Source organism: Phyllostomus discolor, chromosome 6, assembly GCF_004126475.2.
Source record: "Phyllostomus discolor isolate MPI-MPIP mPhyDis1 chromosome 6, mPhyDis1.pri.v3, whole genome shotgun sequence".
NCBI lineage: Eukaryota > Metazoa > Chordata > Mammalia > Chiroptera > Phyllostomidae > Phyllostomus > Phyllostomus discolor.
The window spans coordinates 74,306,473-74,323,399 of NC_040908.2; the positions used below are offsets into that span (position 1 = coordinate 74,306,473).

The following is a 16,927-nucleotide window of genomic DNA, read 5'->3' on the forward strand; positions in this document are numbered from 1 at the left end:
ATTTAATAAATCTGCTCTCTCTCTTTCTGCTATAAACTCTCTGTGTGTTCACTTCAATTCTTTGTACGCAGTCACCAAGAACCTGGTTACCTGTGCCCACCTGTGACAATATAATTATTTTGATTTTACAGAAATGAGGCACAGAGACGATCAGAATCTCTCCAAGCCAGTCAGTTTTGATTTATAGAAAGAACACTGATTTCACTACTAACTGGAAATGAGCCTAGTCTTCGTATCAGCAATTTGGGTTCTTTGCCATCCTTCCCAGCTCCATAAGTTGCAATTCAAAAGGGAAAGAGATTGGAACAAGACAGACCAAAGTACCCATGCTCAGTCTATCATCAGCTAGGAAGTATGTCCTCATTCAGTTTCCAGTATTTGAACTTCCTTTGCTTTATTTTCTCTGTGAAATATGGATATTAATTCATTCCTCATAGTGAGATGTAAGGATTTAATAAAATAATAAATGTAAAGGTGACCCTACAGAAGGCCAGGAATAGTAGTAGCACCTTTCTTCCCACTGTGATTTTGGTCATAAGATTCACCTGGAGATACTAGTAATCATTTTAAAGCTATTGGGTTTTCTCTCTACTCCCTTTGCCAACCATTAAGAATATGTTCTGGTGATAAGAGTCATGACTTAAATTATTAAGCAAGAAAGAGAAGGAAATAAGACAAGAAGCCTGGAGAATCAGATATATTAATATTGTGACAGTACTGGAGGAGTTCCTTGTCCTTAGTGGGAAGGCAACTCTTTAGTCCATAACCATCTGTGGAGTTGTCACATGTGACCCACAAATCACAGGTTACTTTCTAAATGACTCAGACTTTCTACTGAAAGAGCATGCTTATGACTGCTGCCCTTGAGAAGTTCCTTCTTCAATGAAAGGGTGAGTTCAAGGCCTTTAGCTCAAAATACAATTGGACTGCATTAAATACCAGTTGCTTTCAAACTACTTTCTAAATCTGGCCCTGGGGCTTCTCTGGTTTCACATAGGAATGCAGAAGTCCCCCAGCACGCTTAATGCTCACTGTGCTACGGGAAACCACAGAGTGGCTAAAGAGTGACATGTGGGCAACCCTGCTGGAGCCCCGCCCACTGGAGGTCAGAGTAGTGCCCTCAGCAGATACTTTGGTCATTTGATAATTATAATTTTATTTTGAAATTATCATTTTAAAAATTGTCCAAGTGGTAGCAATTAAACTTTGGGAAAGTCAGACAAATGTTGCTAGCAAACAAACAAAACAAACAAATAAACAAAAAACCCAGCCAATCTGCAACTGGTTTTACATGTAAAATCTAAATAAAAGTCCAGGGTGAGGTTAGTTTCTCAAGTTCAGGGCAGCATCAAAGAAGCAGCAGAGTCAAATGTTTTCATTGGTAATTAATAAAGACTATTTCTCTGCAAAAATTTTCATATCATAGAGTTCTCAATGAAGAAATAGTGTGTCACCCTGGCCAGGTGACTCAGTTGGTTGGAGCATCATCCTGTACACCAAAAGGTTGCAGGTTTGATCCCTGGTCAGGGCACATACATAGGTTGCAGATTTGATCCCCAGTTGGGGCACATATGGGAAGCAACCAATTGATCTTTCTTGCTCTCTCAAATCAATAAATGTACCCTCAGGTGAAGATTTAATTAAAATAAAAGAAATACTGTGTTCTGTGAAAACTAAAGAGTTAGTATTAAGACAGTCATTTCTAGACTTCTCTAATAATTTACAAAAGAAAGTTTGAGTAATTATCTGAAAATGAGCAGCCAAGAGGTGGCTTATTATCACGGATGATCACTCTCAGTGGCATTGCCAGTTGTAGGGGTTTCAGTAAACAAGTCCTCCCAGAGAACTCAAATATAAGTGAAATAAGATTATGTCTGGGAGATTATGAAGTAAATACTTCATAGCTCAGAGAAGCCATTGTAGGAGGTAGAATAGATTCCCAGCCAAGAACACTTACTCCATTGTAACAAGGTCAAAAATTTGAAAATATCTAAGGAAACAATGAGCAGGGGAAAAGGGACCTCAGAGACTAATCTAGCCCAGTCTGAGGAGAGATGTACAGCCCTTGTTGTAGATATATCTTCATTTTAGATCAAGATGCACTGACTTCTCTCAACCTAAATGCAAAACAAAACAAAAAGAGTATTTCTCAAAGACTAGCAATCATTTTAGGTGCTGGTTAGAAACATAGATCCTCAAGCTTCTCTCCTACAGAATCTGGGTCAGTAGGTCTCAGATGGGCCTGAACATCTGAGGAGTCATCAGGCCTACCAGGGCCCTGTTGAGGCACAGGGCTCAAGAGACACACTCTGAAAAACTAAATATATGAATCCTCTGGCAGTCTGAAGTCCATGCTTCCCTGAGAACTTTCTGACAATTTGACTTTTGGTGACTTTCACCCAGAGGGAAAGTGAGTGCAGGTCTGGTGACTCTAGCATCTTGTCCATGAGGATTCTTACTCTGCAAAAGATTCTTACTATGCAAAAATAAATTGACTTAGTTCATATACCAGCCTCCTTCACTTGGTGAATATACCCCAGGAATCTCAGATTATTTTTCAAAAGCTCTTATTCCCTCTACACTATTTATTTTTGCATAAAGTCCTGACCATAGAATATTATGTCCCTGGTGAATTTATATTATTAATTGTAAAAGGGGAAAAATAGAAAACATAATGGTTGCATATCTTTTGGCTAGGAACAATCTCCAAAAGCAAAGTAAGAAAACTAGAGGCAATAAAAGAGTGCTTGAGTTAGGTTTGACTTCATAAAAATTTAAAACATATAGAATAATAGATACCACAATCTAAAAAAATATGTGACATAGTAGAAGAAAATATTTGATTTTTATCCAATATTTAGAAGTTTAAAATGTGAATAATTGAATGAGTTCCTACAAACCAATTAAAAATAAAAATAAGTCATTCCTAAGAAAAATTTATGAGACTGAATATTTGCCTGAAATAACTGGGACATACTTATAAAAAAGTATATGTAGTTTAGATGAAATTCAAATTTAACTGTGTGTCCTGTATATTTTTAAGCCTGGTAACCCTAAAAGGATACAAACTTTCCATTTACAGCACAAAAAAGCATTAATGATCCATGATCATTGAAAAGATGTTTGATATCCCCATACAAATTAAAACAAATTAAAACAAATTAATCCTTCTTTGCTCATTAAATTGGAAAACATTAAGAAAACAACAGCCTTCATTGAAGCAATACCAAGAAATATGCACTCAATACACTATCTGTGGGAATGCAAGCTCACAGAGACTTCCTAGAAAATATTTGCAGCCATGGTGTGAAATCTTAAATTAAGGTCCAATATTATGTTCTACCTTGATATTTGGTAAAATGAGGAGAGTCTTGAGTGGACTAACTGCAAGTCCTTTCCCCAATCTGACCCCATGGATAAAGTCCCCTAGCCAAACAACCTCCTTATCAAGGCGACCAGGCACAGTTCTTGGTCATCCCTGTGTAGTGAGTTTCAGACCCCTGCCAGCCCGTGAGCTTATTCAAACAAACTGAACTCATTATCCTGTGGGAACCAGGAGGTACCCCATCTTCTCAATATTAGGCAGCCTGCTTTTCATACCCCTAATTACTCACTCAGTTCCTGAGTGCACCCCCATGTGGCCTTGCATAGTGTGGAATGTCCTCTTCCCCCAGGCTTTGACTGACAAACTGTCATTAATCTCAACTGTCCAGTATCACATGTCACTCCCTAATTCTGGAGTAGAGATTCCTCCCTCATCACTTGGATGAAAAAGTAGCGATTAAAATATCAGCACCTTTCCAATTTTAAATGTGCCTGCTTTTTAACCGAGAAATTTCATTTCCTAGAAACTGTAGAAACAGAAATATACATTGTGACATTGTTTTTAAAAGCAAAAAGTTGACAACTGCCTGAATATTTATCTATAGGGAAATGGTTAAATAAATTATAGCTAAACAAACTATAGAATACTATACAGCAGTTAAAAGGCTTAAAGAGAATTCCAAGACTCGTTACCTCTAACCAATATATGTAATATAATCCCACCCAATTTATGTATGATAACATATCTAAATACATATTGTGTTGTCTCTTTCATAGAGGGTGAGAAGAGAGGGGACAGGTGGAGGCTTTTGTAGTCTTTTGTTGTATAATTTTGCACAGTTTGAGTCTTTTACACTGAAAATGCATTCTAGTTCTACTTATGTAATGTGACATAAATTTTAAAATAAGAAAAATATATCAATATATATATATATATATATATATATATATATATATATAAATGCAGACTAACTGGTGAAGGTTTGTAGTAACATAATGAACCTGAGCAATGGGACAGCTAATCTAGAATATTTTAGCACCCCTATCCACAGACATCTTCTGGGCCCTAATGCTATGTGAGTTAGCCTTTAAGTCCTTCTCAGCTCCTCTTCAGAAGGACTTCTAAGAAAAAAGTCCTCTTTCATATTTTCCATATGAGTCATGCAAACAAAACTGGTATATAGCTAACACACTTTTACAAATCCTCTGCCATCTCTCTCCCTAACCCTATCTTTGATTTAACATCATGATCTAATGCATCATGTTAAAAAAGATTAATAAGCCCTGGTTGGTGTAGCTAAGTGGATTGAGCATGGGCCTGTGAAGCAAAGGGTCATGGGTTCAATTCCCAGTAAGGGCACATGCCTGGGTCGCACGTGAGCCAGGTACCCAGTAGGGTGCATGCAAGAGGCAATCACACATTGGTGTTTCTCTCCCTGTCTTTCTCTTTCCTCCCCCTTTCTCTAAAAATAAATAAATAAAATCTTTTTAAAAATTAATAAACAAGCCCTGGCTGGCATAGCTCAGTGGATTGAGTGTGGGCTGCAAACCAAAGTGTCGCAGGTCCGATTCCCAGTCAGGGTATATGCCTGGGTTGCAGGCCATGACCCCCAGCAACAGCACATTGATGTTTCTCTCTCTCTCTCTCCCTTCCCCCCTTCCCTCTCTAAAAAATAAATAAATAAAATCTTTTAAAAAATTAATAAACATACAAAGGGAATGAGGGTGAGGTCCTGTGAAGGAGAGATAATAAACACATAAGCCATTTCTTGTTTCAGTGTGCAAACCCAGAAGAACCTTTAGAGACATTTCCTGTTTGCTAAGTGAAAAACTGAATATAACTATGGAATGATTTGCTCTCTGCTTTCTCACACTTTAAAGAAGCTAGTTGAGTATTGAATTACAAGCTGTGCTGGGAACAATTGTCTCAAGGGAAATCACCTACACTTGGGCCATACTGCATTGACTGAAGCCAATCTCTGTCCTGCTGTGGCTCAGTCTTGCTCAGCCTTCTCCATTAGCCTTGAAAACAGCCTACTGTCTCAGCTACTGATTCCAGCCTAATTAGGCCTCTCAGGTCCCTGGGGATGTGTCATTGACATCTCACCACACTAATGCCGTCATTGAGAAGAGCCTCCCCGAAGATCATCATGTATAGTGCCTCATTCACTCGTGCCTCCTCAAACACAGCCAGCACAGCCACTGGGTCCACGGCTGAGATCAGGCTGCCAAACAGCAGGTTCTGAAGCAGGTTGATGTCACTGAGGCCGAAAACCTTGATCTGGCAGATGAGGTAGAGGGAGAGGCCAATGCCAAAGGCATTGATCAGGGCACCCAGGCCTGCCCACCAGAGAATGGAGCCAATGTTCTCAAAGAAGGGCCGGGTGGGCAGGAAGTAACCGCCTTCCAGGACAATGGGTGGAAGGAGATACAAGAAGTAGATGCTCGAATCCATGACTGGAGGTGATCTGTGGTTGGTGCCAAAAATGATGGCACCCACCAGAGCCCCAACAATGATGAGAAGGCAGCTTTCTGGCATGAGGCCTGGCAGTCTGTGGTAAAGGTGGAATCCTGAGTAGAGAAGAAAACCACATTTAGCTGTCTGCTAATAATACCCTTCTGGCCACTAAGATACCAGAAGAGGGATGCACAAGAATTTTTTTAAAGTCAAACAGATAGAACCTTGGGCAAGCTGGCTGTCCTCTCTGAGCATCAGCTCCTATGTGTAGCAAGAACTGGAAGTGTTATAAGGGCTTTACCCAAGAACAAGTACTTAACATGTCAGCTCCAGCACATGCCACAGAATCAGTGTTCCCAGCCAGCAGTCCTTGCCCTCTTCCTCCTTCCTGCTGTCCCCATTTTACAGTATCTGAGGCACTTGAGACAAGAGGGTGGGACTGCCTGCTTTCACGCAAAACTCACATTTAAAGCTCATACAGCGTTTCCATATCTACCTGAACCTCAGCTTGTTCCAAACTTACCTTACCTCACTTCCATCTCCACCAAACAAATAAACAAAAATAAAAAGTCCTTTATTTTGTTTCCCTTAGTTAATCAACAAGATTGCCATCCAGACAATCACTTAAGAGAGAAATAAAGTCACATTCTCATGAACCCTCTTTTATCACCTTTGTCCCTTTATGCAATCAGCTTTCCATTTCATCAGTAATATTTCTCACTTGCTGCCCCTAAAGTCCATCCCCTCCTCTCCAATTCTATAGGTACTACCTTTACTTAGGACCCCTCATTTCTTCTCCTAATTACTACATTGTCTTCTTGATCTCCTGTCTCACCCTCAACCCTTCCAGTTCACACCAATTCTTGCTGCCAGATGACTTTCTTACACAACATATATCTGATGGTCTAATTTCCCACCTTTGACTGTGAAGGTACACAGTGCTTCTTGTGGATTTTAAACTGAGAGTATTTCTTAAGCATCCCTGCTAATCAACCTGCTGGGAAGTACTGTGAGGTGGAGGGCCAAACATGTTTTCTACAATTCCAACCATTGATGAAATTTTATAAACATGGTATTAACAAATAAGAAAACAATAATAATACAATGTATAAGTATACAATAAAATGCATATTGAATATACCAGCAAATATGAAAAGCAGTCAGAATGTAACAGGTCTCCATAGAGCTCTCTCCAAGTCAACATCCCCCACCTGCTTTATCTTTATAAATCCTACATTATAGCCAACCACACACTTTTTCACCCTGAAGACACCCTTTCTTATCTTCATATGCTATTACTGATGCCTGAACTGTTCTTTTGTTCAAACTCTTTTGGTCCTGCTCAATCTTTGAAGTTAAACTTTTCCTGATCTTTCCCAAAAGGACATAATATGTCTTCCTTTGAATTATTATAACATTTTATCTGTACCTGTGTAATGATAATGATCTTTCCCTACCATTTTTTGTGCATGAATTTGTTCCCCACTAAATCTTAAACTTCTCGAGCTCAAGCAGAATGATAGATATCTTTATATCTCCCAAAGCATAACAGGCACTTTATTTGCTGGAAGAGTGTATAAGTGTATAAATGAATGAATAAACAGGCTAAATATTCATCATAGATTTTACATGGGAAGTAGAAGTGGAACTGGTTGTTGGAGAATGGTTATGACTTATGTGGTTAGACAACAGAATGTGAGACATTTTAGGTAGGGAGAACTCCAGAGAAAAATAGAGACAAGAATGGTCCACATGGATATGTTTGATATTCATTGAGGAGATCCACCTGGCTGGAGTGAATTTTGAATTGGAAGAGTATTGGGAGGAGAGTTAGAAGATGATTTTTAAGCCAAACAGTAAAGCCTTGGATTCAAATGCAAGAAGTATAGGTTTTCTCCCATAGACCATGGAGAGCCATTGAATGTCTCCTTAGAAATTTTCTAGGTTCAGCCATCCATAGAACATATGGGTTTCCCTACTACAGCTTTTAATTTCTCCATGCACTATAGTAGGCAGGTTAATACAATGGCATATTGCTAGTATCAAGAGACATTATTGCAGACTGTACACCTAGACCACAGGCTTCAAGATCAGTTTAAACCTCCTTCTAGACTCCTGCACTCTCTATTTACATAAGAACTTTCTCCTTTTCTTCCTTCCCTCTCCCTCCTTTTCATCTTCATCTTGTGGTGCTTATTTTAACCACACTGAACTTTTCAAAATGTAAAAGAAGTGGAAGATAATATAGTGTAATTTTATCAGGCCCTGTGTCTTCCCATAATCTAGGTCCTGCTCCCCAGAATCTAGTTTCCTGAAATGAATCCAACATGTCCTTGCCTTAAGCTAAGTTGCACCTTAATTTAATGAGTATAGTTAATAATGAGTATTAACTTAAGGTGCAACTTTAACACAGTAATAGAGATAGAGGCCTCATGCCTACTTACAAATAGAGCAAGCACAGTAAAGAACAATGATACCTGTGCTTCATATTTCACAATTATTCTCCCCTTTTATGGTGGCCAACAGAATCCAGTCACTTTGAGACATTATAGTTCCAATGCCTGAAACTTAAATAGCCACAAATAGCAAAGTCCTACCTATAAGTCAAAGACAGCCTTCCTTTTCATTCTGCCTAATAATTCAGGAACATCTTTCTATAAAGGTACAAAGAATGGAACCAAAATAAAAGATAAACAAAAAAGCCTGATGTGACTTTGTACTGTCTTTGTTCTCAAATATTATTCTTTTACAACATGCATAGTTGGGTGTTTTAAAATGATTATAGAGAGTTGTGATGTTTTTCTGTCAGAGTGCCTAATAGGCAGTGCTAGATTCACCTGTCTTCCCCATTAAACTAAGTCCCTTGAGGCCAGGGACCATGGTCATTTCCACACGTTGTATAGGTGCTCAGTAAATGTGGCTTGATAGAATGGCTGAATACAAGAATGAATAATAATAATGAGTATTAATCACCTTTTGACTCAAGTTTCATAATATAGTATCTAAAAAAATCTATATACATTTCTTGTCTTAAAGTTTTTATGTCTTCCCCCACCCCCAGGTGAATGAGCCACCATATGTAAAACTACAAGGTTAGTACCTGGCACCTAGTATACATTCAATAAATATGGCCTTCTTTTCATGTGCAATGTAAAAATCATCTTAATTCCTAAAGACTAGCAAAAATAAAATTGTACTTGAGTACACATGATCCATCTGATAATCTACTTATTTTCTTTTTCTAAAGAATGTTGAATTATATCAACATGAAAATCAAGAACATTTAAACCATTACAACATGCTAAACTTCTAGACATAGTGAGTCTGGGCATATATGATACCTCTAAAGAACAATCTATGTTTTATGCTAATATAAAACCAAGGTAAAATATACCTTTTCTGCATTGAGATGTTTATTGACACCGAACATAAGCCTCTTTTCAATTAGAAAATCCATATTTGCACCAAAGAGAAGTCTTAAAAATAATTTCACTGATGAAAAAACTAAGACTTAGAAAGACAAAGTGACTAGCTAGGCAGTGGCAGATCCAGTTCCTGACCCCCAGGACAGCTGTACCCATTACTGTGAAGAGGAAAGGGAGGTCAGGGTAGGGGGAATCTCTAACATTATTTACAAGATCACCTTGAATGGTTTCAGAGTCCATGTGGTTGGCTGAAAAGTGTTAGACCCTTAGCTCTGAACTAAGAATATAAACCCTTGAGAAAGCCATTTATACTTGATCACTTCTTAGAAATAATATGAGGTCTTTTGCATAATTTAATCATTTGACAAATCGCACAAGAGTTCTTCAAGCTAACAATTTCAATTTAATCATTATACCTTACTAGGTCAAAATGAATAGCAGTTATGAAGGAGTCAGTACTCCAACATTCATGGGGTGTCAGATGAATAGGCAGAGCCCCCAGTACTGATGCCAAGCAATTAACTGCCAGGTCTCATCACACTTCGCACCATCCTAGAGGTAAAGTAGAAATGAGTACCATGGATTTATAGTAAAGCACTTTATTTACTCAACTATCAAATTTACAACTGGGGCAAATGATATGTTATACCTGATAATTGAGACAATTATATCAATTTTTCACATTCAAATAAGCTGGTTTTAAGGAGACAAGGGGGTAGACTTAGGAATTAGATAGTCACAGAGTGTAAACCATCACATTGGTTTTTGGCACAAAGAACCTTGATTAGAATTTAATCCATTAAGCTGACTTCATTTTATTTTACAAAGAAAAGGAATAGGTGCCCACTGGATTCACTTGGCTCAGTTGTAACTCAATATATTACTGACACATATCATTTCCTATGCCCCATCTCCCATCACTGAGGGATATAGAGTCTCCTGTGATGTCTTGTTTCTTGCTTTCTCTCAATTTGCAAGGAGCACACGCCACTGTTAAAGAATCAACAATGGGAGCCATTGATGAAGCCCTGGCTGGCATGGCCAAGAATAAACGAAGAATATTCCAGAAGAATCATTGTGTGGTTCCTAAAATTCCCAATGGCCATTATTCTGAGGTCTACATGCCTTACCCTGTAGGATTTTTTAAAGCATGCAATCTTGAGATTTTTGCATGTCAAATAATGTCACATGGTTGTCATCCTGAAATAATACATTAAAAAAAAACCAGGATGCAAAAAGTATGATTTAAATTTTCAAAACACAATTCTTAAGCATAAATGGATTATAAAAGCTGTAAGACTTTTCCTTGTGTCAGGGAACATAATTTTTGATGTAATAGCAGTGAACAGTTACAATCCACTTAGCTCCCCATCTACAAGGCATTTTTACATACAATATCTCAGATGGAAAACAACTTGCGCAAGCCAGTGTTTGAGGACTTACCTATTTTTGCGAGGATGCTAGAAGTATCCAGAGGGTGACCTCATAAGGAATTTGCACGTAGTCATAATCCAATGTAAAAACACTTATCTTCTCATCTAGCTCTGTGCTGGCAGCAGCAAACTGAATATTCAGTAGAATTTGTGGATTTGTTCAGATCAGAAGTTGCTTCAGAACTCTTGAGGACCACTAGCAACAGCAACAATTCCAATGGCAAAAAGGCACAAACACCTGAAAACCATGCTGAGGGATCTTCTGCCTTGTGTGCCATACCTCTGAAGTGAGTAGGTTCTGGAGAGCAGCAACCTCCACTTGCTCAAAAGTAATACACGTACAGTCCGTGGGTCATCCCAATAAGAGTTTGAGTGTGTCACTGAGTTGTGAGTGTAGACGTTTTCAAATATTCTTTAAAAGATTCATATTCGGGCAATTCAGCTTCTGGCTTAAATGCAGTCATTCGGTAGATTTGTTAAAGTCCAGGGAGCTATCTGTGGGCCTTTACCTGGTTGTGATTTGAAGAGCAGTTTATGAAGGAGAAAAATATCTCTTCATTCAAAGTTGTCTCTCATTTCAGTGCACACTGGTTTGGTCTTGTGAGTGAAAATTACACCACCACCACGGTGCTCATTTCAGGTATCATTGGAGTCCTTTTAGCAGGAAGGGAATCCTCACCTCTCTACCAGATCCTGGGAAAGCACTACCTGTCTTGCACCTTCTCCTTTCTTTCCCTCCCCCTGCTCTCTCACTGGTTCTGAATGGCCAAGGCTGCAGGTAACTCTTGAACTACACTTAATTATTCGCTCTGATTTGACTTTCCCTGGTGTTCTCTGGGTGGGTTACACTGCTGACACCTAGTGGGCAGCCCACAATAGGACAACTTGGCATGTTCAATAACAAACGATTATGTCTCATCATATAAAACCAGGGCATTTTTGAGAGTAAAGTAAAGCAAACAATATATGACAGACCACTGGTATATACCAGGAATTTCCAGGTACACTATGTCACATAGTTTCTATTAATGAGGAAGGTGGAGGAAGAGGAGAAGGAGGAAATATAACACCTGACTGGACTCCTTGAGCAATAATTCAAAGACAGAATGAAGTTCCAGTTATTTGTAAACTTTACACAGTATTAAAAACTAATAAACAGAACAAGCTCCATAAATACATGTAAAAACCCAGTTTTGAAAAGCTCCATGGCACATCCAAAATTTTGTGTTTAAAAGATTTTGTTATTAAGGTCTATTTGTTCCAAAGAAGCAGTACAAAACAGCTTATGAAAGCATATTGAGATGGATCCTGTGGTTCTACTCCTAGGTATACATCTAGCCAGATGAACTTGGCCTATCACTTACTTTTCAAAGTGGCCTTACATGAAAAGGGGGAAGATAATGGCTACCTCATCGAGTGACTAGGAGTATCAGCGAAACACGTGTACTATTTGGCACTTACTAAATATTAATTTGTATTATTTTAATCACATTTCTTATTCTGTATGAGAAATAAAAGCTCTATTGCAATGACAAATAGTGCTCAATAGAAAATGAGAATTATTATTCACATTCACTCTCAGCATCACTTCATGTCAAACTGCAGGAAGATTTGTAAATTTTTCTGTCAATATTAGTGAGTGTAAATAATTCCACTTCAACAAATTTGACAAAGATCATTAGAGAGTTGAGGCAGGAAGAGTTAGGGAGGGCTAGCATCTATCTGCAATTTCTTAGCAAGATAATCAAATTAAAGCTCATATATGAATTAGGCAAAACCTCCTCTCATATGCACCAAAACCACAACCAATAAAAGGAAAAATCAATTAGTTGGACGTTATTAAAATTAAAAACTTTTTGATCCAAACTATCTTATTAAGGAAGTAAAAAAAAAGAAAAAAACCCACAGAATGGAAAAAATATTTGTAAATCATATATCTAATAAGGGATTTACTTATTGGATATATAAAGAACTCTTACTACTCAATAATCAAAAGATAAATAGCCCAATTAAAAATGGGCAAAACATCTAAAAAGACATTTCTCAAAAAAATACACAAAAAAACCATCATTAGTCATTAGAGAAATGCAAATCAAAACGATAGTGAGTTATCACATCACTCTCACAAAAATGCTAAAGCAGCAAACAAAACAAACAAAAATACAGGTAATAAGAAATATTATCAATAATGGCAGAATATAATCCAAGGCTTCCAGCCAAGATGGAGGTGTAGGTAGATATGTTTCAAATCCTCACACAGCTAAAAGAAGGATAACAACTAATTTAAAAACAAAAAACAACCATAACTGCCAGAAAATCAAACTGTATGGAAGTCTGAAAACCAAGGAGTTAAAGAAACATTCATTCAGATTAGTAGGAGGGGCAGAGAGGGGAAGATGAGGAAGCCAGTACATGTGACAAGACAGTGGCTGGAAGATTAGGATATCACACATTTTCATGCGGATAAGCTGGGAGGAACAACTGGGGAGCAAGACAGACTTTGCAACCCAGTGTTCCAGCAAGGGAAACTAAAACCTCAAAACCTCTGTAAAAACTAGTGGGGGTTGCAGCAGCAGGAGAAACTCCCAGTCTCACAGGAGAGCCTGTTGAAGAGACCCATGGGATCTTAGAACCTACACAAATCCACCCATCTGGGAATCAGCACCTGAAAAGACATAGCCCACTTTGTGGGGAGCAGGGGCAAGTGACTGAAAAGTGGGGCAAGAGCCCAGCAAAGCAGCATTGTTCCTTCTCTGACCCCTCCCCCACATACAGTGCCACAATCCAACAAAGTGGGTTGCCCCCCCTCACCCCTGGCGAACACCTAGGTGGATTTCTTCCCACCCCTGGCTCTGCCCCTTACAATGTAACAGGTCTGCTGAGACAAAGCAATATGGCTCAAATGAAAGAATGGATCAAAACTCCAGAAAAAGAACTAAGTGATGAGGAGATGACCAACATCTCAGATGCAGAGTTCAAAACACTGGTAATCAGGGTGTTCATAGAAATGATTGAGTATGGTCCCAAAACAGAGGAAGAAGTGATGGCTATGCAGATGAAATGAAGAATAATATACAGGAAATCAACAGCAATGGAAAGAAACCAGGGTTCAAATCAATAGTTTGGAGCAGAAGGAAGAAATAAACATTCAACCAGAACAGAATGAAGAAACTAGAATTCAAAAAATGAGGAGAGGCTCAGGAACCTCTGGGACAACTTTAAATGTTCCAACATCCAAATCATAAGAGTGCCAGAAGGAGAAGAGGGAGAACAAGAAATTGAATACTTATTTGAAAAACAATGAAGGAAAACTTCTCCAGTCTGGTGAATGAACTAGACACGCAAGTCCAGCAAGCTCAGAGAATCCCATAGAAGTCAGATCCAAGGAGAAACACACCAAGACACTTCATAATTAAATTACCTAAGATTAAAAATAAGGGGAGAATCTTGAGAGCAGCAAGAGAAAAGGAGACACTTATCTACAAAAGAGTTCCCATAAAACTATCAGCTGACTTCTCAAAAGAAAACTTACAGGCAAGAAGGGGTTGGAAAGAAGTATTTAAAGTCATGAAAAGCCAGGACTTACAATTTAGATTACTCTATCCAGCAAAGCTATCATTTAAAATGGAAGGGCAGATAAAGTGCTTCCCAGATAAGGTCAAGGTAAAGCAATTCATTATCACCACACCCTTATTATATTAAATGTTAAAGGAACTTATCTAAGAAAAAGAAAATATCAAAACTATGAACAGTAAAATGACAACAAACTCACAACTAGCAACAACTGAACCTAAAAAAAAAAAAACAAGCTAAGCAAATAACTAGAAAAGGAACAGAATCATAGAAATGGCAATTACGTGGAGGATTATCAGTGGGGAGGGTTTGGAGGCAAATGGGGAAAAAAGGTATCAGCAATAAGAAGCATAATTGGTAGGCACAAAATAGGCAGGGGGGAGTTAAGAATAGTATAGGAAATGGAGAAGCCAAAGAACTTCTATGAATGACCCATGGACGTGAACTAAGGGGGTTATGTTGGAGAGAGGGGTTGCAGGGTAGAGGGGGAGAAAAGGGAGAAAAAATGGGACAATTGTAATAGCATAATCAATCAAAATACTTAAAAATAATGGCAAGAATATAGTGTGGTTCTAAAATGTTAGTGAAAATCTAAAATGGAACAGTTTGGCTGTTTCTCCAAATATTAAACAAAGAATTACACACAAACCAGCAATTCCACTCCTAGATATATACGCACCCAAGAGAAATGAAAAGAACTTCACTCAGAAACTTGTACATGAATATTTTTAGCAGAATCATTCCTAGTAGCCAAAAAAGTAAAAACAATCCAAATGTCCATCACTTTTTCATTGAACAAATAGAACATGAAATAGCCATACATGAAAGGAAGTGCTGACATGTGCCACAATGTGAATGTACTTGAAAAACCATGGTGCGTTATGCTCAGTGAAAGAAGTCACAAAAGACCACATATTATAAGACTCAACTTATATTACATGTTCAGAATATCAAATCTGTAACAACAGAAAGTAGATAAGTTGTCTAGATCTGGAGGATGAGGAAAGTGAGGGGAGGAGGTAGAGAGTCACTATAACTATGAGGTTTTCTTTCGGTTGATGAACTATTCTTTTTTTTTTCCTCCCTGACATGAAACACAAAATTTATTTGAGCAGAATCATTTTCTAAATGTGACAGATAAACAACAAACTTAGAGAGGATAGTTCCATGATTTAGGATAGCAAAGGAGGTCTTATACTTGATTGTAAAAAAATGCTAACCACATAAGATAAATTAGACTCCATTAAAATTAAAAATTTCTGTTCATCAAGTAAGCATTATTTTTTTCATTTTTACCAATAACTTTATTGATTTGGATATTTTGAGTATGCCAGCTATCTGTCCCAAGTGGAATAACGTTGACTGTTATCAGCTAATGTCTGGATTTGATTGCTGTCAACTTCAGCTGGTCTAACCAACAAGGGAGCATCGTCAGTGAGAAATCTCCAGCACGAAAACTTTGCAAACCACTTTGACACCTTCGATCAGTCACAGCACCTTCTCCACACACTGCACAATCTTTCTTTGCATTTCAGTTGCATTATTTTTTATTTATTTATTTATTTTAATCTTTGTTCAAGTACAGTTTTCTCCCTTTTACTGCCATTCCAGCCCATCCACCCAACCCTCCCCACTTCCCTCCCATTACCACCCTCCCCCTAGTTTTTGTAGATGTGTCCTTTAAATTTGTTCCTGTAAACCCTACCCATTCTCCCCTGAATTCCCTCTTCTCTCCCCTCTGGTCACTGTCAGTCTGTCCTGTATTTCACTGACTTTGTTTATATTTTGCTTTTTCCTTGTTTTGTTGTTTAGGTTCCTGTTAAAGATGAGATCATATGGTATTTGTCTTTCACTGCCTAGCTTATTTTGCTTATCATAATGCTTTCCAGCTCCATCCAACTGTTGCAAAGGGCAAGAGCTCCTTCCTTCTTTCTACTGCATAGAATTCCATTGTGTAAATGACCCATACTTCTTTGATCCACTCATTTACTGATGGGCATCTAGGTTGCTTCCAGTGCTTAGCTATTGTAAACTGTGCTGCTATGACATCAGGGTGCATAGGTTCTTTGGATTGGTGTTTCAGGGTTCTTAGGATATAGTCCCAGCAATGGAATTGCTAGGTCAAAGGCAAGGACATTTTGGTTTTGTGAGGCAATTCCATACCATTTTCCATAATCATAGCACCAGTCTGCAATCCCACCAACAGGGCACTAGGGTTCTCCTTTCTCCACAAACTCTCCAATACTTGCTGTGTGTTGCTTTGTTTATGATGGCCATTCTCACAGGTGTGAAGTAGTATCTCATTGTGGTTTTAATTTCCATCTCTCTGATAGCTAGCAATACTGAGCATCTTTTCATGTTTCTCCAGGTCCTCTGTATGTCCTCCTTGGAGAAGTGTCTGTTCAAGTCCTTTGCCCACTTTTTAATTGGGTTACTTGTCTTTTTAGAGTGAAGTCGTGTAAGTTCTTTATATATTTTGGACAGTAAACCCTTGTCTGAGGTATCCTTGGCAAATATGTTTTCCCATACAGTTGGTTCTCTTTTTATTTTGATACTGTTTTCTTTAGCTCTGCAAAAGCTTTTTATTTTGATGAGGTCCCATTTGTTTATTCTTTCCTTTATGTCCCTTGCTCTAGGAGACATGTCAGTAAAAAAGTTTCTGCATGAAATATCTGAGATTTTCCTACCTACCTTCTCTTCTAGGACTTTAATGG

At 38.2% G+C, this 16,927-nt stretch overlaps 1 protein-coding gene across 1 annotated transcript in view; it reads right to left on the reverse strand.

Annotated features, from left to right (window-relative positions):
• SLC9A4 (solute carrier family 9 member A4) overlaps positions 1 to 10,904 on the reverse strand; it is a 69,322-nt gene extending 58,418 nt beyond the window's left edge. The window contains exons 1-2 of the mRNA XM_036028344.1: positions 10,651 to 10,904; positions 5,432 to 5,895 (exon numbers count right to left, since the gene is read on the reverse strand). Coding sequence (XP_035884237.1) covers positions 5,432 to 5,863 — 432 coding nt within the window. The 5' untranslated portion in view covers positions 5,864 to 5,895; positions 10,651 to 10,904. The remainder of the gene's footprint in view (positions 1 to 5,431; positions 5,896 to 10,650) is intronic.
• Between the last annotated feature and the right edge of the window lie 6,023 nt (positions 10,905 to 16,927).